A 27,049-nucleotide genomic window follows, 5' to 3' on the forward strand; every position below is an offset into this window, starting at 1 on the left:
TGATTTGTCAGTTCTTGTAGTCCTCCGTATTTGCAGTTCAGAATGTTAACCTTAATTGCCTGTGGAGATGAGCTGTCATTAATAGATCTGACTGTGAACCAGAGCATATGAAATGTGAGAACTTCTCTGTTGGGAGTTTCTATTTTTTTGCTCAGTTGCTGTTGTTTTTTCTAATGGAATGATAATACTTGATCTAGTTATGTTCCCCCCGCCTTGTAACAGGTTCAAAGAAATGGTTGTTCAGCAGTGAATATGTCAGCCACACAAAATCACAAGTATTAAATTCCTGCTGTGTATAGTATAGCTGCTGTAAACATTCAGTGCTGCAGTGAAATGGTATTTAACATCTTACTTGCCAAGTAAATTTTAGCTGAGAAAAACATGGGGTTTTAGTACACTTTGTATTAAAGGAGATAATAAAATACAATTACAGAAAGGAGGTTCTTTCTGTGTTTAAGATGTGGTAAAAACAATAGCTTAAATTCTTCACATATACCCAAGATTGCATTTTTGTCTCAGCTCTCATTTAGCATGTGAGACTTGTTTCATCTGCTGGAGATGAGGGTTAGTAGTAAGCGATTGGTACCTTCAGGCTCTAGAAAGATGCTGTGTTTCATGTGATTCCACGAGAAGGGGGCAGTTCTCTGAATTCAGAGATGCTGATGCTATAGGGTACACCCTGTTCCAGAATGCCTCTCTTGGAGTGGGGGAAGGGGAAGGAATCATAGCACATGTAGCTTGTTTAAGAGACATCTGCCACTACTGCTGCCTTTTTTTTTTTCCTTCTTCGAAAAAGAAAATACAGGAAAAAGAGGGTGGAAGTAACTACCTATCTCCACAGCTTCTACTGTGTTGCTGAACTACTAAGTGTGATAGTTATAGAAATATTATTTTATGCGTTGAATGTTGCATTGAAAATTTACTACAAATTATGGTACTTGTATGATGCAACCAGTAAATTTTCAACAAAATACAAATTTAGCTGAAGGCTGTAATTGCTTATAAAGGAAGGAGGGATCTGCTAGCTTTATTTCATTATCAATTTGCTCAAGAATAGATGCATAACAGTTTTTTAATGTTCAATTTTATTTTGTTAGATTAAATGGAGAAACCAAAGGTTTCATTTTTCTTGACTTAACATTTTGTATTTTAGATGAGTGTGAAATAAATGTTCCTGTATCCCTATGGTGCCTAATGCACAGCATTTGAGAGACTTACAGAGAAAGATACTTTCAAAGGGACATATCTCACTAACCTTTGCTTCAGAATATTTTATACACATCAAGAGTTTCTCAGCCTACTTCATATGATGATTTTGGTCTCTAAAAAAGCGGGTTTCATACCTTATATTCATGTTAAATTTCATAAAAAAAAAAAAAAAAGCATAATGTGCTATAGCTCTCCCAGTTGACACAGTTTGTTGCCTGCCACAAGTATAAGCAATTAGAGTTGAAAGAACTTATTGATTTGAATAATGCCAATATTTTTGCAGTGTTCTCAGGATGTATACAAGTGACCACACTGGTTTCCTTTGCATGTTTAATGAACATCAATATCTAACTGGTAGCGTTCCATACATGGGTCTTCAGCACCAGTCATCTCTCCCACAAAATTCTTCTTTTAGGATGAATAGGGAGGATGATTTTTAGACCTGGTGCTGATAATTTTTTATTTTTCATCAGCTATTGAATTGTTAGCAGATTATTAGCATCCTGCATTGTGGATATATTTGGTTCTGTAAACTGTATGGAAGAAAGCCATGCACATCACAACTGCCATTTCATGTAAAATTTAGTATTCAGTGCTGCAAATCTCTCAACACACCAGTTGGGATTTTAGCCTAAATGTTATGAGGGAGAACAAGAACAAAATGTTGGGTATTAAAAATCTTTAAGTTGCGACTGAGGATGTATGGAGCACAGATGTTCCGAGGTTGGCAGAATTGCAGAGATTACTTTTTAATGAAAGATAACAACGTTTTTATCTTTATTTCTTCTGTTTTAGAGGTGAAGCCAACTTTTGCATGCATGAGTAGTTGTTTGAATTTTATTCTGTAAGGATGGTTATTTTGATTGATTGTTGAAAGAGCCATAATCCAATTATGAAAGGCTTACACTGCTTGGTTTGGATGTGGTACAGTATTTATTTCTTTTTACTGAAATGCTCATTTTTCTTTCTGATGGCACCGATTTTCATTTGAGACAGGGAAGAATGGTCAGCTGCTCTTTATTGTTTACACAGACAGCAAGGTAAGGCAGTTTTTGGAGCTTCACTACAAGAAGGCTTCTGCAACTGCTGTTGTGAGTTACCTCACTGAGGGTGACAGGAGAGGTCAGCGTGCTGGGGTGCAGAGCAGGTGCGTTCCTGAAGGTGGCCCTGAGGGAACTGGATAAAGCGATGAAGTGATGCCGTATCTGTAACCTTGGCCTGCCGAGAGCAAAGTTGGGATGGTGCCGGGGAAGAAGGCAGGATGGAATGGGGTCAGGAAGTACTGTCACACATCAGCCACCTCCCCGCTCCCCTTAAAAAAAAAAAAAAAATTCCGATTAAGACTAAGGCAGTTTGACTCGTGCTTATGTTCTTTTCTGTTTGTTTCTGTGTTGGTCTTGGTCTCTTTAGTTAATGTCTGGAAGCAATTCAACCGTTCTTACGTAGTGTGAAGCTTCAGCTACAACTCCGGTGGATCTCAGCTAATAACAGAACCGAATTGGTTATACCTTTTCTCATCCTGGAAAGCTTGAGACCACAGTGAGGAGGAGTACAGTGGGATCTTCAGAGGCCTATAAAAAGTGCACTATGCCCTGGGCTGATAGAAGCAGTCAGGGAGATGTGCTTGAGAGATTTTACTTTCCACTCTTCGATAGTTTTGTTATATGGAGATTTTCCTTATTTCAATCATCTAATAGTGATTGTGTCTTACACTAGTATCTGATGCTGTTGCAGTGTATATTGTGCAGTCCCACCTCCAGAATTTGCAGTTAAATTCAGCCGTTCTCAGAAATGCCCAAGCAAAGTTTTGGGCACAAAGCCCTAGTGATCTGGACTTTTCAAAGGGGAAAATCTCTTTGGTAGGAGGGGAAGCTGAGGCTCCTACATAGTGGGCAAACTCACCGGCTAACATTGATCAGTGAAAGAACAAAAGCCAGGACTTGACAGATGGGATACCTTGTCAGTTGGATAACCCTGCCTGTACTGTCTCTGATTTGTCACTGTTGGCTGTGATATGAACAGTGATAATTCTGTTCTGGGCTTCTACTGTGTAGCTGGTTACCTGCTTGCTGTGGGTAGTGCCTGTGCATCTTTGGACCTAACTTTTACAAGAACCAGCGTTTAGAGGAGATATGCAGAGGACTATGCTTTTGAAAATCCTTGTGTGAAGGGACATACTGATCTGTTCTGTAGATTAGCTTAGAAATTTAGGGCATTTAGGCAGCTAGGAGGTGTGCTTGCCTTGTATCTTAGGTGAACTAGTACCTCTCTTTTGTAATGTTGAAGTAGGCACGTGTGGCAGTGGTGTTTCTTTTTTCTTTTTTTTTTTTAAATCTTGGTTGTCATCTGACTTGGTTTCTATTCTTCCTAAGAGCCTCATTTTCTGTGCAGTCAGACTGTAACATCTGGAAACCATCCCTTCATTGGCAGGGAAAGATGTGACCGACACAATGAGGTGTAACTTCTACTTTTGCTATCTTACCTTTTGCTTTTTTAAAAAGCATCCAAAACTAAACCATTGAAAAGATGTACAGGAACTTCAGGTGCATTTTAGCAAAGCTTAAGAATGCTGTTGGGCAAAATCATTAGAGTAATACAGATATTTTTTTCCCCTTAACAAGGGTAGTAGTTGCATTTACTATATAGTTTATTAATTTTTTTCAGTGTTTTGAAATGCTTAGATCAAGTGTTTTAAAAGTACAGTATTGTTAAACAGTGTGAGTTACTAAATACCAATACAAAAATCTCGTGATTCAAACCGTAACAGTATATTTATTTTTCAAAATAGTATTTAACTTACTGCATTAAACATATTGATGTTACTAATGATACTTCAATGAATAATCTAATGACTATCACTGTAGTAGGATCATTTCCTTCCATAATAGCTGTTCCACATATTCATTGGATAAAACCAGCAACCCTCTCTTTTACTGCGAGAGGGACTATTGGATGGTAAGTTGAGGTTGGCAGACTTTCTTGTATGTTACTTGCTTTTCAAGTCTCTAAACTTGGAGTGAAGTCTAAACCACCACTTCAGGTTTTAACCTGATTTTTTTCATATGCGTTATCTTTGACCTGTGGTTTCTATGTACGTGGCTGTTCCTGGCTATTCTGGGGTTCTCCATTGAAGGTTGGTAAGAATCAACTGGTTCTGTCTGTATGTGTGCAATAAGTGATAGAATGAAAACACAGGAAATGCATGTGAAAAAGGAGTAAGGAGAATGTTCTGAGGAGGAGGGAGCCAAGACTGGGCAGGTGTCTGGTGAATGTATAGGTAGAACCTGTGTGGGTCACAGCTGTGGTACTTCCCTGCAGGATGACTCTCTCCTCAGCAGGTAGTCAGCCAGATGTGTGAGTGGGAGCCCAGTGTGGGATCTGGGCCTCGCTGCTGGCTTTGACCAACTGGAGCCACGGAAAAACAGTTTGGGCTGTGGCTCTTCCAGTGGGAAGGGCTGGAATATTAGTAGTAGCTACATGAGGGTTCCAGTTGGCCACTTCTCTCCAATGCACCTGGTCTTGCTTTACAGCAGGGCAGTCATTGGCAAAGCTCATTGTTGGATTCGTTGTAAAAGGGTTGAGTTCAGGTGCCTTGGATACTTCATCTAGTGACTGCAGGTGGGGTTGATTCAATTGGCTTATCCAGTGAAGAGCTAATCTTAAGAGGAGGAAATGGTTTTGTTTTCATAATTTGCTGCTTGTTCATCTCAATGCTAGAAGTGAGCAGAAACTTTCCTGTGTGTTTGAGTGTCAGAAAAGTGTGTATTCTGAGATAGCTCTTCTCACTTAATCAGAAGGCTTGCTGCATGCACTAGAGAGCAAATACTATAAAAATTGAATAGAGAGCAGACCAGGGAATTAAAATAGTAGTGTGGTGGTATAATATGAACAGCCTCTACAGCATTGCTTTTTCAGTTTTGAGAGATAAATAGAAAAATGTGTAGACAGAAGTGGTAAAGGGGGTGTGAGAGCTGGAAGTTTAGAAAAATAAAATTCTGAAGAAAGAGGCTTAAGAAACAATGCATGTATAAATTAGGGCATTTAGGTTCTCTGGAGTGCTAACTATTAAGTGACATTGGCACTGTGGACTGTTACTGTGTACAGAGACCATGTCTGTTGGAAAGCATGGAAGAGCGTAGATTGATGTCTAGTTCAGGTCTTGTTGTAAAGGAATTAAAAGACTGATTTATTAAGCAAAAAACACAAAAATAACCACCAGTCTAAAGGTATTGATTGCATTATTGTTCACTTTAGTCTTGATTATGCTATCCTAATATGATCAAAACTGCTGATACAGTTATAACTAAATCATGTTAAAGTACAGTTGTTACAAGACAGAATGCTACTTGAAGTATGTTTTCTGTATTTTATTCCAGTTACAGAATTGATTTAAAGCTGACTGGCAGTTGAAATATCAGGCTGTGTAGTATTAGTAGAAATAACAGGTGGAGAATTAACACTCTTTCAGAGCTGCAGGGAATATCCGCAGTTGCTCAAAATCTTGTTTAATGATTCCCTTATGAAGGATGAATGCAAGAATAATATGAAGAAAAACACAAACAACCAAACCTCATTTTATAAAACCAAAGTTTAGACATAGCCTGGTCACTTAGAAATGGAGTGAGGGATGTAATGTAGTTGATAACATCATTCTCTTTGAAAGTAGCTAAGGGAAGATACTGGATGTACTTCTGATCCTTTATTTAATTTTTTTTTCCACTTAGCATTTTAACTGTTGCTGAATAATCAGTTCTGAAGCATAAGCATCTCTCATTCTTGGATAAATAATTCAAGGATGAACTCTAGCCACACACTTCGTTACAATTTTAGAAGTTCTGATTTTCTGAATTATGAAAGTGAGGTACTTGATTTAACAGGTGATTAACTGAATTACAGAGAAAAAAAAAATCAATACAGATCCTAACAGCTATCCTGAATTTCCAAAACTTTTGTCCTGGCTCTGTAGCCATTTTTAAACTTTGCATCTGTGCCTTCTCAGAAAAAATAACAAACTTTACCGATTTTGCTTTATAAAACTTTCAGAGGATAGATGCCAAGAAACAGCAACAAAAAAGGAGCATGTGTAGGGAACACATTCCAAAACAAACCCCATGTACCTGAAAAATCTTTGCTGTGAGCTTGTTAAGTAATACTCTAATCACTGCCCTTACACAGGTGTATGAAATAGGAGCTTCTAGGACAGATCTTGTGTGATTCTTTGTCGGTTTTGTGTTTGTATGTGTATATATGTGCATATTCTTTTCACAAAGGCTACTCCTGAATTATATTCGTTTGTTCAGCCTCTTTTTATAGGTAATAGACATTGTGAGAGGACAGGTAGCACTCAGCAGCTGCTGAACATGTGTTATTGTGTGAATTTTGCTGTTGAATTTTGTCATTTTTTGCCAGATCCCATTATTTGGCCAGTACATTTCAGTTAATCACAGCGATACTTCAATTAATTCTTCACGTATTAGGGGAAAATAACCTTCTAAAATTCAGACTTGTTTTCTTGCAAAGACATATTCTGAGTTCTTTGTAGTGTTTCACGCTTAGCTTTTGCTTTTGTCAGACTATCAGACTTTTTTTTTTTTTTTTTTTTTTTTTTTTTTTTTTTTTTTTTTTTTTTTTTTTTGGGTGGGTATAAACTCGTCTTAGAGTGGGCAACGTTGTGTATGATTAGTGTTCCTGGACTACTTCTGTTGTTCCACTGGTTTTTTAGGTTAACATTTTGGTAGCACTTGTTTAAATGGCAAGATGCAATAAAGAGCTACATTATTTCTGCTACTAAAATGTATTTTAAAATTCTTTTGCTTGCTTTTCAAAACTAAATCCTGAGACTAGTCATAGTATGTCAACTACATGTATTTCTGTTTTTGCAAGTGTCATTGAATCAAACTTTCATATGCATTTATTTCAGAAAAGACACAGGCATCTTTTAGTGACTGTGTGCAATCTAAATATAAATCTAAGGAACTGCACTATAATATTATTGCAGTTTTAGCTATCTATTACAAAGTTTATTGCACAGAAATAACTAGGTCAACCTCTGGATGACCTGTCTTTTGGAGTTTCTTCAGTTAGCTTTAGGCTAGAGCTCCACCTTGTGATCTTTCAGCAGGATACATTTTCTTTTTATAGCTAATAATTTAATTGTGATCTCACAAAGTTGAATGACTTCAGAAAGTTTTCACAGACTTGAGAGATTTCAACATCTACTTGGGAAAATTTAAGTTGGAATTCTGTGAACATGCTAAAAAAATGAAGAGCTGCTTTTTATAATGCACTTCAGTTTAGACTGAACTTCATCTGTTTACTAGACCACTCTTCCCAGATAATGTAGGCTTTCAGTGTTTGGAATGGCACCTGCAAGAATTTCCGTTTCTTCTTTTCAGACTGCACTATGATGAAGTCAGTGTGTTTTAAAAGTTTTGACACCATGATTATTTGGACAGTTTCCCTTTCTCATTGACTTCCCAAATTGAGTGCTGTAAATGAGTCATCAAGCATGAAGACTATGTGATTAGCAGTAGACTTGAATTTCCAGAAGTTATTTACTGAGATTAAGGATAATGGGGAATGACCAATGCCAGTCTTTTCCCAAACCAAACAAGAGAACATCAAATAAAATTGGCAAGTCATAAATTCAGAACATGCCTCTTGGTAGCATGGGAGTTCTTGGCTATGGGAGTTCTTGTGTGGAATACTATCACTGTTGAATATTGGTTCAGTCAGTAACTGGAAGTATTAAAGAAAAATATATTGATAAAGGATTATAAAATAGTCTCTCTGTCTGAAAAAATCCAAGTTACTTCTGGATGCCAGGAAGGTATGCAGGGGAAACACTGCTAATAAGAACAAAGCAAGTATGTTTGTATTTGGGGAGCTTCTGTTGCTGAATGATTTTGATTCTCCTGGTTGAGTCGTACTCTGGATGCACTTAACTATTTTAAAAGGATGCTTTACTGGGACAAATGCAAGGACTTTCCTGGATCATTGCTGAAGTTTGAGCTTAACACTAGAGATCCTTACAGTCTTACCTAGTATATTCTTACAAGACATTACTTTGTAGCTACTGTTTTCCATAATAGCAATTGCACTCATGAGGACCAGGTTGCTTCTTCCTTCAAGAAAAACAGTTCTTGTAACATAAATCTTAGTAGCTTATGAGGTGATTCTGACCAAATGATGCCATGTTTTCTTTCATGTTTTGTTTGTACTAAGTGTTCTTACAAGAAGTATAAACTGCAGCCAGCTACTTTTGTCAAGTAATTTGACTTGGTGTAGAGAATATGTACATTAATATATATTTGTCCATTGTTTTTCATAGTTTTGTAATTATTTTTTCTTTAAAATACTTCTGTGTTTGTAAGAAATTTTATTGAGAATTTTTGTAGAATGTGATTGAGCAATAGATCTGCTTTTCGTAAAAGGAGCAAAAAACATATTAATTCTGTGAACAAGTGGTTAACTTGCCTTGTTTATCAGTACTCAAATTCTATGGAATAGGTGATTTTACAATTGTAAATAGGTAGTATTAATAAGCTATAACGCAAAGTTTTCATCTAAGCAACCTGATTGTCACTTCAGTACATGTTGCTGCTTTAACACTGAATAAAGTGAACTAGAAAAAGTCACATAGTGGCCTGTTGATGGACAGATTGAACTTGAAACTGAACAATGAGGTTTTTGAAGTTTGCTGCTTCACTTTGCACTGTGACTAAATCACTAGAAGGCTCCCAAAAAGACTTGTGTGGCTGGAAATTATGTCTTTTCTGTTTCTTGTTGCTACCCTTTGCTACCTCCCTCCTACCCCACCTTGCCTTTTACTGAGGTTCTCAGCAGCTGCGACCAAGGTACTGAAGCATGTAGTGGTGTTTTTCCAAATCCAAGTTGCTGATAGGAATTGGAGCAAATCTTAAAAATATATAAATATTTAAATATAATCCCAAGTATAGAACATTTTGTTATGTCACCAACTGAGCATGTATTTTTACAGGCTCCTTGACACCAACGAAGGGAGTTTTACTCTTCCCTCCCATGCTCATGACTGAACAGTCTTGGTGTTTCCTATGCATTGGCTCCTGATACCTGCTGTTGAACCAGTTTAACTCGATAATACAAGGAAAAAGAAAAATTCTTCAGATATGTTTTGCCTGTTTTATAGGAGATTTGAGCCAGGTGATACAGAATGGCAGAACCTACAAAGATAAATGGCTGGGGAGGGGATGTTGCCCTAACTGTGAATGGTTGGTTGCTGGAGTGTGTAAATGGAGCAGGAAAGGATGAACCACCCTGGTCATGTGCCTGCATGATTTTAGAGAAAGGAGAAGTGGGGTAACAAAGGTTACTGCCATTCTACTGTAGCAATGTTTTTGAAGGTTTTTATCTTCTACTCTTATGCTTTAATAGTTGCAGATTATCTTGAGAATGACCAGCCCATCTCAGATCTCTGCTCTTTTTGCCACTATTTCTTTCCACTCTCATTGTCTGCTTTTATATGATTGTTTGCAATGTGAAGGAAGAGAACATTTTAAGTTCAGGGTTTATGGTTTCTCACAGCTGTTTAAATTCTGGAAGCTACAGTGGCCCCTAGCATCCAAAATAAGCACTTGCAGGATAAAAATGTTCAGCCTCTTTATCTACATGCTCGATTGAAATGCAGTCTCTGAAGCATAGCTACCAGACATTAAGCAACGTGTGCTTAGCATGCCAAAATTAAATCTTTCCCTCAAATACATAATGACTCCAGCAAGCTGTAGTCTGCAGATGTTGACTCTGAAGGTTTTTATTCCTCCTTGCTATTGTATCTTCCAAATACTTTAACAACGTGTTTTCCTAATTTAACTGTATAAAAGTTAGCTTGGGGCAGACAAAACTTCAGCCTGCATAATTAAATGTTGCATTTGTATTATCTATTGAGGCTTTCCCCATGCCTTAAATACAAAAAAATGAGATGAATAAGAAAGTTTATAAAGAAATGGCAGTATTAAGTTGAAAAGGAAGTATTCTACAATCTGAGGTTTTCTTGATAAAATGCTATGCCGTTTCTAATTATTATTTTTTTTTTATAATGGGGATAGTATGATCTTAATTGATAGTCTTCTTAAATGCTTTAAATGTTACAATTGTTTTAAGCCTGGTTTATCAACTCTGGAAGACAGGGAGTTGTGAAATGGCTGGTTGTCACAACTTGGTATAAGAGCGTGTCTGTGCAAAATGTCATGGGAGTTTAGAAACCAGAGGTACAAAGTTTGTATACTTACTGTTCCTAAGTGTACACATACTGTGCTTTAAATTTAGCATCAAATCTGGGTTTGGTTTGGTTAGCTGGAAGTATCCTTGTGCTGTTAAGTCTGTCCTCTGCAGTGCTTGTCATTACAGTTCAAACTTAAAGCTACTATAGATTTAGAAATGAAAGCTGAAAGTTGTTCTTGCAAGATGTTAATGGAAACCATTACAGTTTGAGTTTGCTCATCCTACTCAGAAATAATTTTTTCCCCCTTCCCCTGAATTGTTTCTGTTTTATATTACTCTGATGCTTTTAACATTTGTTAAGGTACTTTGTAGTAAGATCATGGGAGGAACCAAAAATAGAAAGTCTTTAAACAGGAGAAAGCTTGGTTAGAAACAGGGAATGGTGTGATGTCAATTTTCTGTTTCCAAGTGTTGTACCTCTTCATATGTGGAAAATTTACATTGTATTTATTTTTATTTTCTTACAGAAGTTGTCCACTACAAAGGAAGAAAGAAAAGTAAGCTTGTACTTCAGACCATTTTTTAAATATCTTTCTAATACAGTGGTGTTCCAGAAGATGATAAAGAAATGATAGCAGCTCCAGAAATACCAACTGATTTTACTCTCCTTCAGTAAGTGTTTCATTTCTAAATATACTTGTTCTTCTTAGTGTTAATACACATAATTTTTTTTCTCTTGGCAACAAAATGAGGCAATAGGATTGTAGATTTCTTGTTATTTAGATTTTGGAAAGGTTTTGTTTGAATTCTTTATCAAGTATTGAGCACTAAATAAAATAAGTATTTTAGAAGTGCTTGATTATTTTAAACTTGTTTTTAAACTTTGTTAATAGGAAACTGTTGTGGCACGCTCTTCTGTTCATGTGATGTACTTCTCAGGACTTTTTTCCTGAAAATTAAATGTGTGATTAAGAAAGCCTTTCATTAGGAATACCACAATAAGATTCCTTTTATTAAAGCCTCTTTATATAGAGAGAGAAAGTAGTTGAGGTGTTTTCCCTGAATAACTGGAGCAGGTCACCATTTATTTAAAATATCTAATGCCAAATTCTTTGCTTGAAGCCAAAGTCTTCGCTTCCCCCCAGGATCAGCTACTTGATGTTTTAGACATAATTTTATGCACTATCTAGTCTTCCTGCAATTTATAAGGAACAAATATTAGAATTTCCAAGATTTAAGATCAGATATAAGTTAAATTTTAAATATGTTTATTGTAAGCAGAGCAGAAGAATACAGTTCCTCACCTTTTGAATTGTCAAGAAATGGGCAACCATTGCAAGAGTGTTGAAATGGATTAAATTAGTATAAAATCTCAAATGATACAAAGATGTAGTTTTATATCAATAAGTCTGTTTCCTTTTACTAGAAATAAAGGTACATTCATATGGTTTTGTATGAAGTACTGTTTTTACAGCTGCTCATGGGGGTTTTACTCTGTTGGTATAAGTTCATTGCCTAGTGAAATATTTGGAATTTGTGTTCTATTCTTTCCCGTGAAAATAAGAACACCAAAGTAGTTTTTGTAAGAAGGAATGTTTCTCTCGATTTTTTTCCCCTTTTGTTCTTTCAGTCTCTCTCCTCTCATAGTCAACAAATGCAGAAATAGCAAAATACAGTTAAAAGGCAAAGAGCTCTTTCCAGACCTTGAGAGACCTTGAGTTTCTGGGTTGGTTTAGAATCTTATAAATACATACGAATGGGTCTCCCATGCCCCCTGGTTATCTTTATGACTGCACTGCTAATTGAATCAGGAAATGTGTATCAGAAATGTGTGTCAGCAGCTGGGATTCATCATATTGCATGTATATGTTAAAACACAATCTAGTAGCATCGTTTAGTTCTATTCTACAGGAAGTGTAAAAATAGAGGATATATAAGCTAAGCATTCTCTACTAATAATACAGGTGGCTTTACGCCCCCCTATACCTTCAGTGTTGTTAAATAAATTTGATTATCGATGCAGCATATTTTAATCATGTAGGAGATTAAACAAATGAAAACTAATTGTACATTGTTTAACATTTTTTTACCTTAGAAGCCTCAAAAGAACTACAGGTGATCTTGTTGATGGAGAAATCTCACTTAAATTTTTTTTTGTTTTCAGCATAAATGCATACCTCTTTACTTAGTTTCTAGTAGCATGAAGAGAAATGCTGAGGCACTTCTGTTGTAAGGAGAGGTGATAGATTCTTTGTGCTGTTTGGTTTTTTCCCTTTTTTGTTGAAGTTTTTGTGGCAGATATTTGTAATGCTCTTTGCTTTTGAGATGATGTAATGTTTGTCACGTGCCGAAAGCAAGGTGCTGCTACTATGCACATTCACATCTTTTAACATTACTATATGGCTTTCTTCACAGGTAAATTGTTTTGAGGAGGCAGGGTACGATGTGACTGTGAAGAGATGCTCTGATTTGTCACTTGACAGTAGTTTTAAACAGAAGAAAAAAGCAGTTTCACTGTTGAGTTGACTTACTGGACTGAAAGCATAATGTGACTTTATGTAGTATATATGTGAGTATTTCTGATGAAGAGTGTAAATTGTTTGTCCCTTTATTTTTGCAGGGAGTCTGAAACACACTTCTCTTCCGATACAGACTTTGAGGATATTGAAGGAAAAAACCAAAAACAAGGCAAAGGAAAAGTATGTTCAGTTTATAGGGGTACTGAAATGCTTCTGCTATTATGAATTGAAGAGTTTGGCACTTGCAATGAAGCAGAATGAGCTAGGAATATTTTCTGAGAATGCAGCTGTTCTGTGAAAACAGTTCATATTTGTATGTGCATTGATATTTCCGTATTACTATGAAGGCATAAGGGATGTGGGGAAGAACAAGCTTTGATTTGATTAGACTTTCTTCAATTTTTCTATCCTACACTTGAAATTTGGTGCTAATACAAACAGTTTTGGATGTTGTCATTAATTTTGGCTGTCTTTTAATTAAAAAAATTGAACAGAAGCTAACAATTCAATCAAAAAATTATTTTGCTTCATTAGGTCTCAGACCTCTAACTGAGGGGGTTACACTACCTGAATGAGGAGGTCTAAACCTAGTTACAGCCCTTTGCTCCCTTCACTGGGCAGGCGTCAACCCACCTGGATGGCTTCTGCCCTCTTATTGGTGTGGCATCAGCCATATGTGTCTACTTCCCAGCCAGGGCACCAGCTGGCCTTCACTGTGGCTGCCTGTCAGGCACCTAATATACCATTACAGAGTACCCAGTTTTTAAGAGGTGGTGGTAAATAGTTTTATACAAGTCATTTAATTTATGTTTATTTTTTTTTCCTTTCTTGTTTCTGTATGTCATACTTGATTTGAGGAATCAAGTACAGACAGCTGTCTGCTCTTCCTCACCCCCATTTGCCAAAGTGTGCTCAAATGGAAAAAAAATAGGTTATGGAATTGCAGAGGAGACTGTGTGATGTGTAAAGGCAAGGCCTTAGCTGTTTTGAATAAAATCTGTATAATCTGTTTTACAGTTTAAACAGGAGAAAGATCTGTGCATCATATACTGTCACTAATAGCAGTTCAGTTGCTAGAAGATTTTAAATGAAGGAAGAAAGAAACGGAATCTGTAGAATTCTTCTTGGTCTTTGTATCACCCAGGAGCAGCTGTTATTGTCAACTCTGGATTTTAAATCTGGTTGCTGAAAACAAAAGGCCTTATGTGTAGTTGTCATGCTATGGATAGCGATTTTTTATATATATTGATTTTTTTTTTTTTTAATTAAACTGCTATATAATACCCAATTACAACTCCTTGTGTGTGTGTGATTACAGACCTGTAAAAAAGGGAAAAAAGGGCCAGCAGAGAAGGGGAAAAGTGGAAACGGAGGAGGGAAACCTGGTGGTCCGAATCGGATGAATGGACATCACCAACAGAATGGTGTGGAAAACATGATGTTGTTTGAGGTAGTTAAAATGGGCAAGAGTGCTATGCAGGTAAGACTTGAGATCTCTCTATGGGTTGGATGAATATACAATTTAAATATAACAATGTTTTCATACAAATTAATAAAAATAAGCCTAAAGTAATTATTTTTTTTCGTAAATTTTTAGTCACAAATTAAGATACTTTTTTTTTTTTAAAAGTAGTTTTGCATTGTTAAGGCTCGAATGTGAACAAACCGATTTTCATTCATAAATGTCAGGTATGAATAATCACATATATATAATGAAGAAAGTGAAGCTGTGATTCAAAGTGAATTTTCAGTATCCTGAATGAAGAAAGGTTGTTCTAAATTATATGATTTTGAAGTCCTTTTTGTGTGACTTTAAATCCAATTGTGGCTTATGTCTATAGGTGTCATAGAAGTCAACAAGAAATCTTTAATTTGCAAATGTTCTTAGAGCTCAGATAATCTTAAATAATTCTCTTGTCTTCCAAAGTATAATCACTAGCTACAACTTAGGGGAAATTTGGAATACTCCTTAAGTTGATATGGCTGATGTGTATTGCAACACTAACTGGGTGGAATTTGGGTCAGGAAATTTTAACCTGTATCTACGTTAGGCCCTGTCTCCAGTGCATTTACTAATAGGAATGAAATCAGTTTATGAAGAAATTTGGCACTTTTATTTATTTATTTCCCCCTCCCCCCTGCAAAAGAGAAAAAAAATCAGTTAAAACAGTAAAGTGTTATTTGCTTGACTGTGTATCTTTCAGTGGAGAGGGGGTTAAAGTCTAAGCCTGTCAGCCATGAAGCCTTCCTGCTGACTCACTCATGTGACTTCTTGGCAGCCTCGAGGAAAGACTATCTTTGGGATTGAAATCTAGAGTTTACAGCTTCTGTAGTAGGCATGCAGGAAGCTGGACCTATATGCAGTCCTCTCTAGATTTGTAGGCTCCTGCATTAGAAGCCTGAATGCCTTTGGAGAAATTTAGTTGAGACTTAAAAAAGAACAGACTATTTCACAGTATTTGTACAGAGAAATCTGGTATTTCTGTCATTTGTTTTGTTCTGCTAGATTTTGAAGTGGGTAGGAAAACTATACTTCTCTTAATTTGCTGTGTGTGCTACATTTTCAGCCCATTATCAGTGATGGTATCTAAATGACCACTTTTAGAAACTATATAGTCAAGAAATCTTCTACTTTTCAAGAGAGAAATAGATGTTTGCCAGGCCTGAGTACTTTGAGTTTGAAAAATCAATACTTTGGTAATAGCGAATCTTATTTAATATATTTTGTCAAACTCAGGAAGAAAAGAATTCTAAGATTATTTAAAAAATCCACTTTAACACTATGTGTGAAAAGTTCTCAGTGGCCCTCAGCACTTGCTTACCTGAGAAATCTTCAATAATTTGTATTTTATATTAAATTCTGTTTCATACTTTCTTCTGAGTTTAGTGTCTGTTCTCTGGCAAAAACAGATGTTTCATCCACTGAGAAAAAATGTTGGAGAAACTATTGTTTTGCTAGAGGTTATTTAAAATAAATTGTGGAGAAAAGGATGCCCAGCTGAAATACCTTCCGTGTTCCTAGCATTATCTTCTTGCACAGTGACCTTTTAGAAGTTTTCTAGATTATTTTCTCCTTCCCCACAGGTCAATCAAATGAGTACTACTTTGTGGGTTCTGTTCCTACTGGGAAGACTGACAGTATCAGTTTGAGTTTTTCATTCTTTTTGTCTTGCTGATGAAAGTTGTGTATTATGCCATAAAGAGTTTTAAATTTAAAGAGGAGGGATTTATATATATATCTCTGTTTAGCATTTTTTCTGTGTGGCACCACATTTGGTTTGTCCTTGCTTGTGAAAGTAAGCAGTTGAATATACAGACAAGAAGCAATAGAAATGCTACGTAGTCCAGTTGTCTTTTGGAAGTTCTGAACTATTCCATCATCTACCTCTATTTAGAATGACTCCAGATTTTAGAGCAGCCTGTTACCATAGTAAGAGCTCAATGCTAGAGTCTCTTGTGCCTGTGTTAATCAATTCTGTGATGTTCGTCTTTATGATGTTTGCAGTAGACAGTTTGTACTATACATGTGGATGTTTTAAACATAATTCCATGTAAATTCTGTGTTCTTGCAAGTGCTATCACAGGTCTTCTATTAATTTGCTTCCTTTTGAGGGTTTTAGTAAAATGCTCTTGTGGAAAGTGTCCCTGCCCCATGGAACGGGGTTGGAACTAGATGATCCTTGAAGTCACTTCCAACCCTGACAGTTCTATGATTCTGTGATTCTCTTGTTCCTGTTTGGTTTAGTGATACAGAGTAATAAATGTCCATGCAGTGTAGGGCAGTGCTGTTCGTTCTGTTATGGCCTGTGTAGCACAGCTCATCAAAAAGACAACATTTTGAAACAGTGTTGGAAGTTACAGCAGTTTGAACTGAACACCTAAATAGTATGTTTAGAGAAGTGAACTGCTTTGAAAAAGGAGAGAAAAAAAAAAGAGAATGCCTGTTGCCTGCTTCTGTAAAACATACCAAATATTTCTGCATTCTTCCTCAAAAAAAAGTTACTGTAGGACTGTGTGGTATTCCTGTGCTTTATTTAGGTGTCAGTTTTGTACTTGTATATATTTATGGAATAAACTTGACCTATTTTCTTAAAAACTGCTTTTATGGCAGTAAAGGATCATTCAAACTTTTTTTTTCCTGTATTAATCACACCCACAGAGTTAAAGTTTTTTATGGAAGGAACAAGAATCACTTACTGGAAAGCGGTTAAATAACACTGACCGTGTTCAATTTATGAAAACCTAAAAAAACGCTTTTATATTTGTTTCTTTTCAGTCTGTGGTGGATGACTGGATAGAGTCATACAAACATGACAGAGATATAGCACTTCTTGATCTCATTAACTTCTTTATTCAGTGTTCAGGCTGCAAAGGTAAGATACTGAAATGTTTGCTCATCTGTTTAAGTAATGTCACAATATAATTCTTCTGCTTTGCTTTTACACAACATATGCTATAGAACAGCTCCATCCCTGCAGCTGGTTTACATTGTAAAGTTCTGTAGTTGAGCTGGTATTTCTGAAGGTGACAGCAGAAGGTTTAGAAATATTATGCTATATGTAAAAAATACAGATTAAGCCTTTTGTATTTATACCAGAAACTGTAGTACTGGTATTTAACACTTCATCTTCCTCTGCTCCTGCTATTTCAGAAAACCATCTCTATCTTTTAAGCATTGATAGTTTGTTCAGTCTTGGAATTCTAGTTTGTATTTATCTGCTTCTTACCATTGAGTGTTTTAAGATTGTTTCATATTATTTATAGAGATGCTTCATTTAAAAATGAAGTACGGACAGCTTCTTAGTAGCCTGCCTACAAATAAGACAGTATTTCCAGATTTTATTTTCCTCGTTTCCATGTCCCTCCATTCTTTTTCCTCTCACTTCTTTATGAAGAGAAGGTAACTTGCCCTGCAGTGTCACTGTTTTTGGCAGAGTAGGATGGCATGTAAATTGTTGTCTTGAAGTGTTTCTCTGTCCCCATAAACTTATAATGTGCATAGATCTCCAGAAAATGAACAGCATTTCTCAGAGGAGGGTATCCATCCTTTCAAGAGCAGTGACCTTTTGATTGTTGTTACCAGATAAAACTAGAGGATCTTTAATGCTTTCTGAGCTGATCCTTATCATGAATTTTGCCAGCATAGTTGCAGTAAACTTCAGGCAATATGTTTGGTTTTTATATCACTGTTTCCATTCAAACAATTTCAGGCTAAGACAGAAAATATGTGCAATCACTGTGTTTATTACAGTGCAGAAGATAATAAATAGCAATAGAATTCTTCAAAATTGTTTTACATAATTTAGACTAGTGAGTCCTGAAAGGTCACTCTCCACTTACGAAAAAGGTCTGGCTAGATAATGAGTAAATTCTGGATGCATGTGTGCACCTTATAAACACACTTTTTTTAAAAAGGAATAATAATACAAAGTGTCAATGTATGCAGAAACTGTTGGTACTAAGCACTTGTTACAAGCTCAAATAAAAAAAAGTGTAGCTTCTGAAAAATACACGTCATCTGTAGGTTAGCTTAAAGTTAGTAATTCCTGCATTGTAGCAGGAAGTATTTAATCTGACATCTACCATTTTCATATTAAAAGTTCTAATATTCTAATATCTAAATTGTAGGAGTTGTTACAGCAGAGATGTTCCGACATATGCAGAATTCTGAAATAATCCGAAAAATGACTGAAGAGTTTGATGAGGTAATTTAACAAAGTGCTGATAATGTATTGATATTCCTCTTTTTTGATTGTACCAGTCCTAATCTTACTGGATCATGTTGCTACAGGTTCTTTCAAGGGTAAGGTCAGTTGCAAAAATGACAATGAAAATCTTGAACTCTTGAACTTGTAAGACTAGGAAGTAAAGCTCTGTATAACTTGTTTATTAATGGTTTAAGAAATCAATATGACATTCAGTTTGTGAATAGTGGGAACTCCTGCTACTGTGGGTTCTTGTGGGGTTCCTACTGGTTCCTGCTGTGCATCCTTTAAGAGGACTTTTAACTTTTAGAATGGTTGCTAAATTTATTTCTGTGCATTTGTTAATCTACAATCAAGGGGATTTGAATTTGATTATTCTCCAGTTGAAGAGCAATGGCTTGCTGTTAACAGGAATTGTAACTTTTTTGGATGCATTGGGATTTTTGGTGTAGGATTTTTGTGAGTTTATTTTTCAGTGGTATTCCTTTTACCCTATATTTCCAAGACTGTAAAAGTATCAAGAATGTAAAAGTATCTTTTTAATCTTCCCTCAAAAGTTATCTAATAGGGAAATAATTCCTCCCCCCTGAAGTAAAATTTGAAAAACATTGGCAGCTTAGAGAGGGAAAATGTAATTTGCTTTTATTTAAAAGGATCTCAGTATTCCTTAGAAATATCTCAATGCATACATTTGTTTATTATAAGGCAATATTGTATGAAATATGTAAAGCTTCAGCTGGGACTGTTTGTAAAGGGCTGGGGTTTTTTATTTTAAATGTTAGGTTTTGCTCATTTTCTCTTGTAATAGAATTCTAATGGATAACTTCAAGATTTCTAAGCCCTTTTCCACGGTTGTAATTTTCAGCTTGTAATGTTATCCTCTTAAAGAAGCTGATCACAGAAGCAGTGATACAAAGGATTTGTTTATATACCTACTTATTTAGTTGTTTTCTCTTCCACCCTCTCCGCTTTCACTTTACCATTACTTGTAAAGGTTCTTAGATCAGGAGAAGAACACGCATTTGTTATATCCAAGGTGTTGTAGTAGATCGTTTTATGACTTATGAATTTTCAGTCTGATGTGAATTTTATGTTCGAGTGTTCCTAAACATGTCAGCTAATTCTTCATGTCCTAGTTCTAGTGTAACCTGAAGCAGATTTGTAAGGAGTGTGAAATTTAAAATTAAAAAAAAAACAACTTTTTTTTTTAAGGTAGTAGGCAGAAAGAAATTAGTGGTTATTTCAATATATGCAATTACGCAGGTTTTGTAGTAGGACTTCTAGAATGTTGCCTCTGCCATAACAAGCCCAAGCTGCAAAGTAGATGCATACCGCAGATTTTTATTTCAAAGTTGTACTTCTCTCATTTTAATCTTTATTTAATAAAGTAACTTCTAAGATGTTTGAAAGTTTCCTGTTTGCCTTATTTATTTATTTATATTTTAAAAAATAGGACAGTGGGGATTATCCGCTAACTATGGCTGGTCCTCAGTGGAAAAAGTTCAAATCCAGTTTTTGTGAGTTCATTGGAGTACTCGTCCGACAATGTCAATATAGCATCATATATGATGAGTATATGATGGATACTGTCATTTCACTGCTTACGGGGCTGTCAGACTCTCAAGTCAGAGCATTTCGGCACACTAGCACACTGGCAGGTCAGTAAATTATGTTTTTTTCTGTATTGGTTCCATGCGCAGGGAAGAATTGTTCTGATTCAACTTCTTGATGCCAGACATTCCGATCGTTTCATTTTTCATTTGATAACACTTTTTGTCTAAAATGCCAAGGCATTCATTGCACAAAGAGAAACAAACCTTTTTATTTCAGGATAATATACCAGTTCTGCTGTATCATCAATTTGATTGTTGTACCACATGACTGACACAAATTTGAGTTCTTAAAAACCCAAGTTGTAACTCTTGCTTTTGAGTTGTGCCTGAGTGTAAGTTGCAAAAGTTGTGCTGTGGCATGTTAATTTCTATCAGACAAAATAATTAATACGTATGTGTTCATTTGTTCACATCAGAAATTGTTGATTTTTCAGTAATTTCTTTGACATTTCATACAAGATTATAGTTTGTATTCTTGAAGATTGTTTTATATGGGATAGAAGCAGCCTACAAAATAGTTGTATCCATAGTTACGATTATTTGCAGCAGTTTTGGCTTCTATAGCTGATCTTGGATATGATCTTCAGATGGCCCTTCCAACCCCTACCATTCTACGATTCTATGATTGGCTCAGACTTGTTCTATTCGTCTTGCTCTCCTTTGAGATCAGTCTGTGATGATATTTTGATTTATTTGCATGTCTTTATGCCTTACTCATGAACTTTATGCTAGTGATACATGCTTCGTAACATTCTGTGCTCTGCCAATGCAAGCCCTTTCATGTCTTGTTAGAAAAGTTCATAACAAAAGTAAGTATGCTGTTGACCACCTCCTGGTTTCTGGAATAGGCATATTTGTGCCCTTTTTATAAAAGGGTTGATTCAGAAATAAAGGCACACCAAAGCATCCAGCCAAGTATATCTTACATTTTGGTCAGTTCTGTGGCTTCTAATTGGCTACTATAATTTCTCTGCTTCTGTAAATAAAGGATATTGAAAGAAAATTACTTCTCAGTGAAACTAAATTGAGGAGAAAAGAGTGGTGCAATGTGGTGGCGTTGTCTAGGACATTTCTTTTGAAGAGAGAAACTTTTTCTATGTTTGACTTTGAATTAGTAGTATCAGTCTACTAGATGATTCTAATAAAGGAGTCCTTTTAATGTTTCCTGGGCTCTGTCTATAACTCCTTTGTTATTGTTTTCCTTAGGTCAGGTAACCTGTTAAATATTCTTTATTCTTCTCATATTCTTTGTAGCCATGAAGCTGATGACTGCTTTAGTGAATGTGGCATTAAATCTTAGTATTAACATGGACAATACACAACGGCAGTATGAAGCAGAACGAAATAAAATAATTGGGAAACGGGCTAACGACAGGCTGGAACTCTTACTACAGAAGAGGAAGGAGGTTAGTGCAACTGCTTGCAGCTGGTGTGAGCAGGATGAGTGTTGATAAGTGACAATTATTGATTGTGTGTAATTTGTTGTTTTGTAAATGCAGTTATTAGTCCCTCTGTTTCATTCTTTAAGTTGTTGATATTTAAGATTTGAAAAACTTTGAAAGGTGCTTCTTACCATGTACATTTCTGTAAAAAGAGGTAATCAAGAATTTTAAGATAGTGCCATCTTAGTAAAGGTAGCGAATGAGACTGCAATCAGCAATAGATAATTTCTGTGTTGTATTTCTTTAGTTTCCTAAACTAAGTTCAAATATGTAACAAAAATTACCATATGATCACTGAAACCCATGATCTTGGGGCAAAATAGTGCTTTTATGATGTCACTACTAATCTCAGCAGAAAGTGTCTTTAAAGGATGCAGATAAGTGTTTGTTTTGGTTTTTTTCTTCTACAGAAAACACTGTCAAAATTGAAAATGCAATTTGTTGATTCGTTGTTGATACTGCTGTCTTGTTGAAAATTCTAATTCAGTGAGGTTTAAGCTTCTGGATCTTTTTTTTTTGGGAATAGATGCTTTATTTTGAGGGTTTGGTTTTGGTTTGTTTTAGACATTAACAAATAACCTTATGATCAAATGCAGGATCTCACCTTTACTTTCAGCTTTTGTGCTGTTACCTGTTAACTTTTTGTACTTAACACATCCACATTAACAGCTTTTTCTTCTGTTCATCTCACAAAAATCTTACAGTTTGAGACTGATGAATTAAACACCCATTAAATGTAGATGTATAAGGTGCATGCAGGACCAGACCTAGTATAAGTAATATATTTACACTGAATAAGCATTGATGTAAGAATTGAGACTTTCCCAATCTCAAGTAGACTAAGCTATTGGCTTTTAAGATTTCTTAACAGCTGTTCTAGTTTAAGTTTTGATTTTCTGTTTTTCTTAATACTAAATGAAAGTACCCAGTACTAAAATTCACTTCACTGATTGACTATTTTTGCATGCCTTTTGATTTAGTGTTTTGATCTGTGCTTGTCTGCTAACAATATTTAATTACTATGAAATATTTTCACTGATTTTCTTGCACTTTCAAATCAAATAAAATTTCCTGTGTTTTGAAGCACTTTTTAGCACTTTTTCACTCATTTACATGTTGTGCTCTATTACTTTTCAGTTCCATATTCTTACAGTAATTTTTTTCTACAACACCTTACTCGTTTTCTGAATTTTTTTTTCTCTAAGTAATGGATGACGAGAGGTATTCAACATGGAGTATATGCTGCTCCTGTAGCCATTTATGAAGTTATTCATCTGTATCTTGTGTATTTAGATTCCTTAGCACACAGAAAGGAGTCCTTGTAAAGCAGGTCACACAATTTCGTTATTGTTTTAATAATAGATGTCCATTGGGTTAAAAGAATTGCTAGAAAATTAAGTCAAGTTTTCTTACAACTTAGAAGGAGCTTGCAGAAACCTATAATGTCTTCATGAAGAACAGTTTTCCAGTGGTCAGTACTATGTACTGTGAAGCAGATTTGTGAATATGTGCTTGAAAATGTTAACTTCTGTATCTTGTGTATTTAGATTCCTTAGCACACAGAAAGGAGTCCTTGTAAAGCAGGTCACACAATTTCGTTATTGTTTTAATAATAGATGTCCATTGGGTTAAAAGAATTGCTAGAAAATTAAGTCAAGTTTTCTTACAACTTAGAAGGAGCTTGCAGAAACCTATAATGTCTTCATGAAGAACAGTTTTCCAGGGGTCAGTACTATGTACTGTGAAGCAGATTTGTGAATATGTGCTTGAAAATGTTAACTTAATTCCCTTAATTCTGCAATCAGCACCATCCAGTCAGACTGTAAAAATGCTGCTCACTTTCTGTACTCTGCTCATTCTTCCAGCTTCAGGAAAACCAAGATGAAATAGAAAACATGATGAATGCAATATTTAAAGGTGTTTTTGTGCATAGATACCGGTAAGTTTATCCTAGTAAATAATTTGTAGCTTCATTAATTTATTTTAGAAGCTGGTGCAAGGTGTTTCTACTTATTCATCTGTTTGATCCTCTTGCCCCACTTCACAGAGATGCAATTGCTGAAATAAGAGCCATCTGTATTGAAGAGATTGGAATATGGATGAAGATGTACAGTGATGCCTTTCTCAATGACAGCTATTTAAAATATGTAGGGTGGACTATGCATGACAAGGTAAGTTACATTGAGGAAAAGGAAGAGAATCATGAAGCATAAAGCCAAGGTTTTGGGTTGATCTTGTTGGACTCTAGGTTCTGATCTCTTAATCAGGCACTGCATTACTTAAAATTAATTTCAACATGTATGTGTGTATGTATATATATGTATATATAAGCTTGTAATAAGTTATTTGTAAGGAAATAGCTTATTCTGTTTATTTATTGCTTATACAAACTTCTATAATAACTTCTATAACTTATAATACTTAACTACTTAAAATTAATGCCTTTCATATGGATTAATCCAGTCATATGGCTTCACATTTTCTGTTTTGTTAAGACACTTTTTAGCCTTCTCAGCTAGCTGTAAAAAGCACAGGAAAAGCCCCCTTTTGTGCTGATGAGTGCATCAAGCTGTTACTTTACCAGCTACCAGACAGAGATTATTCTCTGCTTGGTGTAGTCAAAAGATACAGTTTACAAATAATTCTTGATTCATTGTTGAGTCAGCACACAGTCTCAGTTTCTGCATTGGAGACCTGAAGCTATTGTATTTGACAAACGAGGGATGCTCACTCATGCTAAGCTGTTGTGGGTTTGGTATCAAAAAACAACCTCTGGTAGTGGGGTGATAAGAAACTGTGAACTCAATTGTCCTGGATTTTTGAAAAGTATTGCTGTATCTGTACTTTAAAAAACTTAAATCTTGTTCTTCAGGAGTCGTATTTCTCTTTGCAGATACTTGGTAATTCTGATCTAACAAGAGATGACTAATGTAGATGTTGCTGATTTTAAAAAGTTGTTCTTAGAAATATCTTGATCATTTAGATTACATTTGTAAAGAATGAAACAAGTGTACTTTCACTTAAAGATGCTGACTACAGTAAGACCTTGGGGGTTTTTTGTTGGTTTTGGTTTGTTTTTTTGGGTTGTTACAAGCAAGGACATATTCTTAAGTCATGAACATGATTATTGATAATATATTTGTCTTTGAATTAATTTAGACTGCAAAAGAAACTTGATTTGAAAATTGCATCTGTATCCTATATTTGACTTTTAATCCAGTACTTAATTTTATTTTAGCAAGGGGAAGTAAGACTCAAATGCCTAACTGCATTGCAAGGGCTTTACTACAATAAAGAGCTTAATTCCAAATTGGAACTCTTCACCAGCCGTTTCAAGGTTAGTGTAACTTCATATTTTTAAGTGCCTTTTCTTTTTTTTTTTTTGTGGTATCACACTTTTCCTCTCTCTGAAAATACTTTTTTTGTGTTCTTAGGATAGAATTGTGTCTATGACTCTTGACAAAGAATATGATGTTGCAGTCCAAGCAATAAAATTACTCACTCTTGTTTTACAGTAAGTACATGTGTATCTCCTTATCTCACCTGCAACAGATATTAAAAATTATTAAGTATTTCTCATCCCTGTGGGTGAGGAAAGCAGCTGGATAAAAATCAGGTAATTGAAAGTCTACAGAAATGTCTATGTATCTTACACTCAAATTGGGATTTCAACAGTAATCTGGCTAGCATAGTGCTGCTGCTTAACTACTGCAGTTAAGTAGGTGCGAAGTTTAGAAACTTAGATTTCACTCTCCCTAATTTGAACCTATTTTGGAGCATTACAAAGTGGTTGAAATTTAGAACTTAACACTATACTAAATGGTTATATCTTAACCAGCATTTTTATTTGGGAGTACTTTGTAACTAAACTATCTTGTTTTGGGTTTTATTATGATAAATGGAAGGAAAATACTCATATTTTCCTTCATTATTGTTTCCCTCCTTAGATTTCTTACTTTGAGTCCATTATAGCGATTTGGTGTGTTTTTTTTCCCCTTCTTCCCATCCCCACCCCTAGGAGTAGTGAAGAAGTTCTGACTGCAGAAGACTGTGAAAATGTCTACCATCTGGTTTATTCAGCTCATCGGCCAGTAGCAGTTGCCGCAGGGGAATTTCTTTATAAAAAGTAAGATAGAGGAATTGTTCCTAAAGATTTTAGTGTACATTAATACTATGATTCTCATTAGTTTTAATTGAGAAGGAAAATCTGAATGATGAAACGGCCTTAAGTAGTAACTTACAGAAAATGTAATACTTACTATAGTTTTTGTTGGTCATTTTTCTGAATGGGGAGTAGTAATTTTGAAGGCTGTGCTTTGAAAGCTTGTACCTATAGGGAATATAATGACATTTCTTTGTTCTTCTCCTTTTCTGTCCCTGCTGTGTTCTTTGAAATATCTTCAAGCATTCAGAGTTTCATACCTAAAACTTGTGCTTGCATCCTGCTGAGAATTCTAACATTTGCAGTTCATGTCCCTGCCCCCCAAGTTGGGTTATCTAACTATTCTGTTTAAAAAAAAAAAAAGAGAATTTCAAAACATATCAGGTGTTAAGAGGAACAAAATAGTTTCCATCAATACTTTTTAGGCCTTTTTCCAGTACTTCTTTGCTGCTTGAACATGGAATCTTAAGCACCAGCAATTATCATTGATGTTTGTAAAGTATTATATTTGCACATTCAACTAGAAACAGTCAGTGAACCGCTCAGCACAAAGGAAGTTATTCAAATTATGCTTGTCCCAAATTACTTCCTTTCAAAGCAAAATGTCGAGCCATGCAGCAAGGTATTGTGTATCTGTAAAAAAAAAAAACAAAAAACAGCCCCCCCCCCCCCCCCCCCAACCCAGTATCTTGATATTAATTTACTATAGCAAAGGTAGCAAAGAAGAAACTTATCCTGAAATAATTTTCCCTTTTTAGGCTTTTCAGCCGCAGAGATCCTGAAGATGATGGAATACTTAAAAGAAGGGGAAGACAAAGTCCGAATGCTAATCTTGTGAAGACATTAGTATTCTTCTTCTTGGAAAGTGAAGTAAGTTGAGTTTCAGGGATATCCTTGTGATTTTGTTTTGAATCTTTTTTGTTGGTGGTTTGTTTTTTTTTTTTATTTCATTGTTTATTTTCTTTTTCCCACTCATTGGTTTCATAACCATGAATCTCTCCTGGTTTTTCTTTCATTGGAGCAGCAAGGAGGTTGAAAGACTGTCGTGTTTTATTTGAAGGATCTGTCCAGTACACAGTGTTGAGACAGGCTGTTAGCTCTACTCTGGCAAATATTCTTCTGGCATTCCTCATACTAATATATAGGTGGAAAGAAATTGTGATTAAGTGATTTATAAGGGGGGAGGGGCAAAACCCCCAAA

At 35.5% G+C, this 27,049-nt stretch overlaps 1 protein-coding gene across 4 annotated transcripts in view; it reads left to right on the forward strand.

Moving 5' to 3' along the window:
- Nucleotides 1-27,049, forward strand: part of STAG2 (stromal antigen 2) — a 74,283-nt gene that overhangs the window by 25,200 nt on the left and 22,034 nt on the right. For all 4 annotated transcript variants that reach the window (XM_054388468.1, XM_054388470.1, XM_054388469.1 and 1 more), the window contains exons 2-14: nt 10,935-11,079; nt 13,028-13,106; nt 14,245-14,406; nt 17,203-17,299; nt 18,555-18,631; nt 20,085-20,289; nt 21,499-21,650; nt 23,552-23,625; nt 23,734-23,857; nt 24,925-25,023; nt 25,121-25,200; nt 25,705-25,812; nt 26,607-26,718. In XM_054388468.1, the coding sequence (XP_054244443.1) occupies nt 11,036-11,079; nt 13,028-13,106; nt 14,245-14,406; nt 17,203-17,299; nt 18,555-18,631; nt 20,085-20,289; nt 21,499-21,650; nt 23,552-23,625; nt 23,734-23,857; nt 24,925-25,023; nt 25,121-25,200; nt 25,705-25,812; nt 26,607-26,718 (1,413 nt within the window). In that variant the 5' untranslated portion in view covers nt 10,935-11,035. The remainder of the gene's footprint in view (nt 1-10,934; nt 11,080-13,027; nt 13,107-14,244; nt 14,407-17,202; nt 17,300-18,554; nt 18,632-20,084; nt 20,290-21,498; nt 21,651-23,551; nt 23,626-23,733; nt 23,858-24,924; nt 25,024-25,120; nt 25,201-25,704; nt 25,813-26,606; nt 26,719-27,049) is intronic.

This window comes from Indicator indicator, chromosome 17 (genome assembly GCF_027791375.1).
Source record: "Indicator indicator isolate 239-I01 chromosome 17, UM_Iind_1.1, whole genome shotgun sequence".
Taxonomy (NCBI): domain Eukaryota; kingdom Metazoa; phylum Chordata; class Aves; order Piciformes; family Indicatoridae; genus Indicator; species Indicator indicator.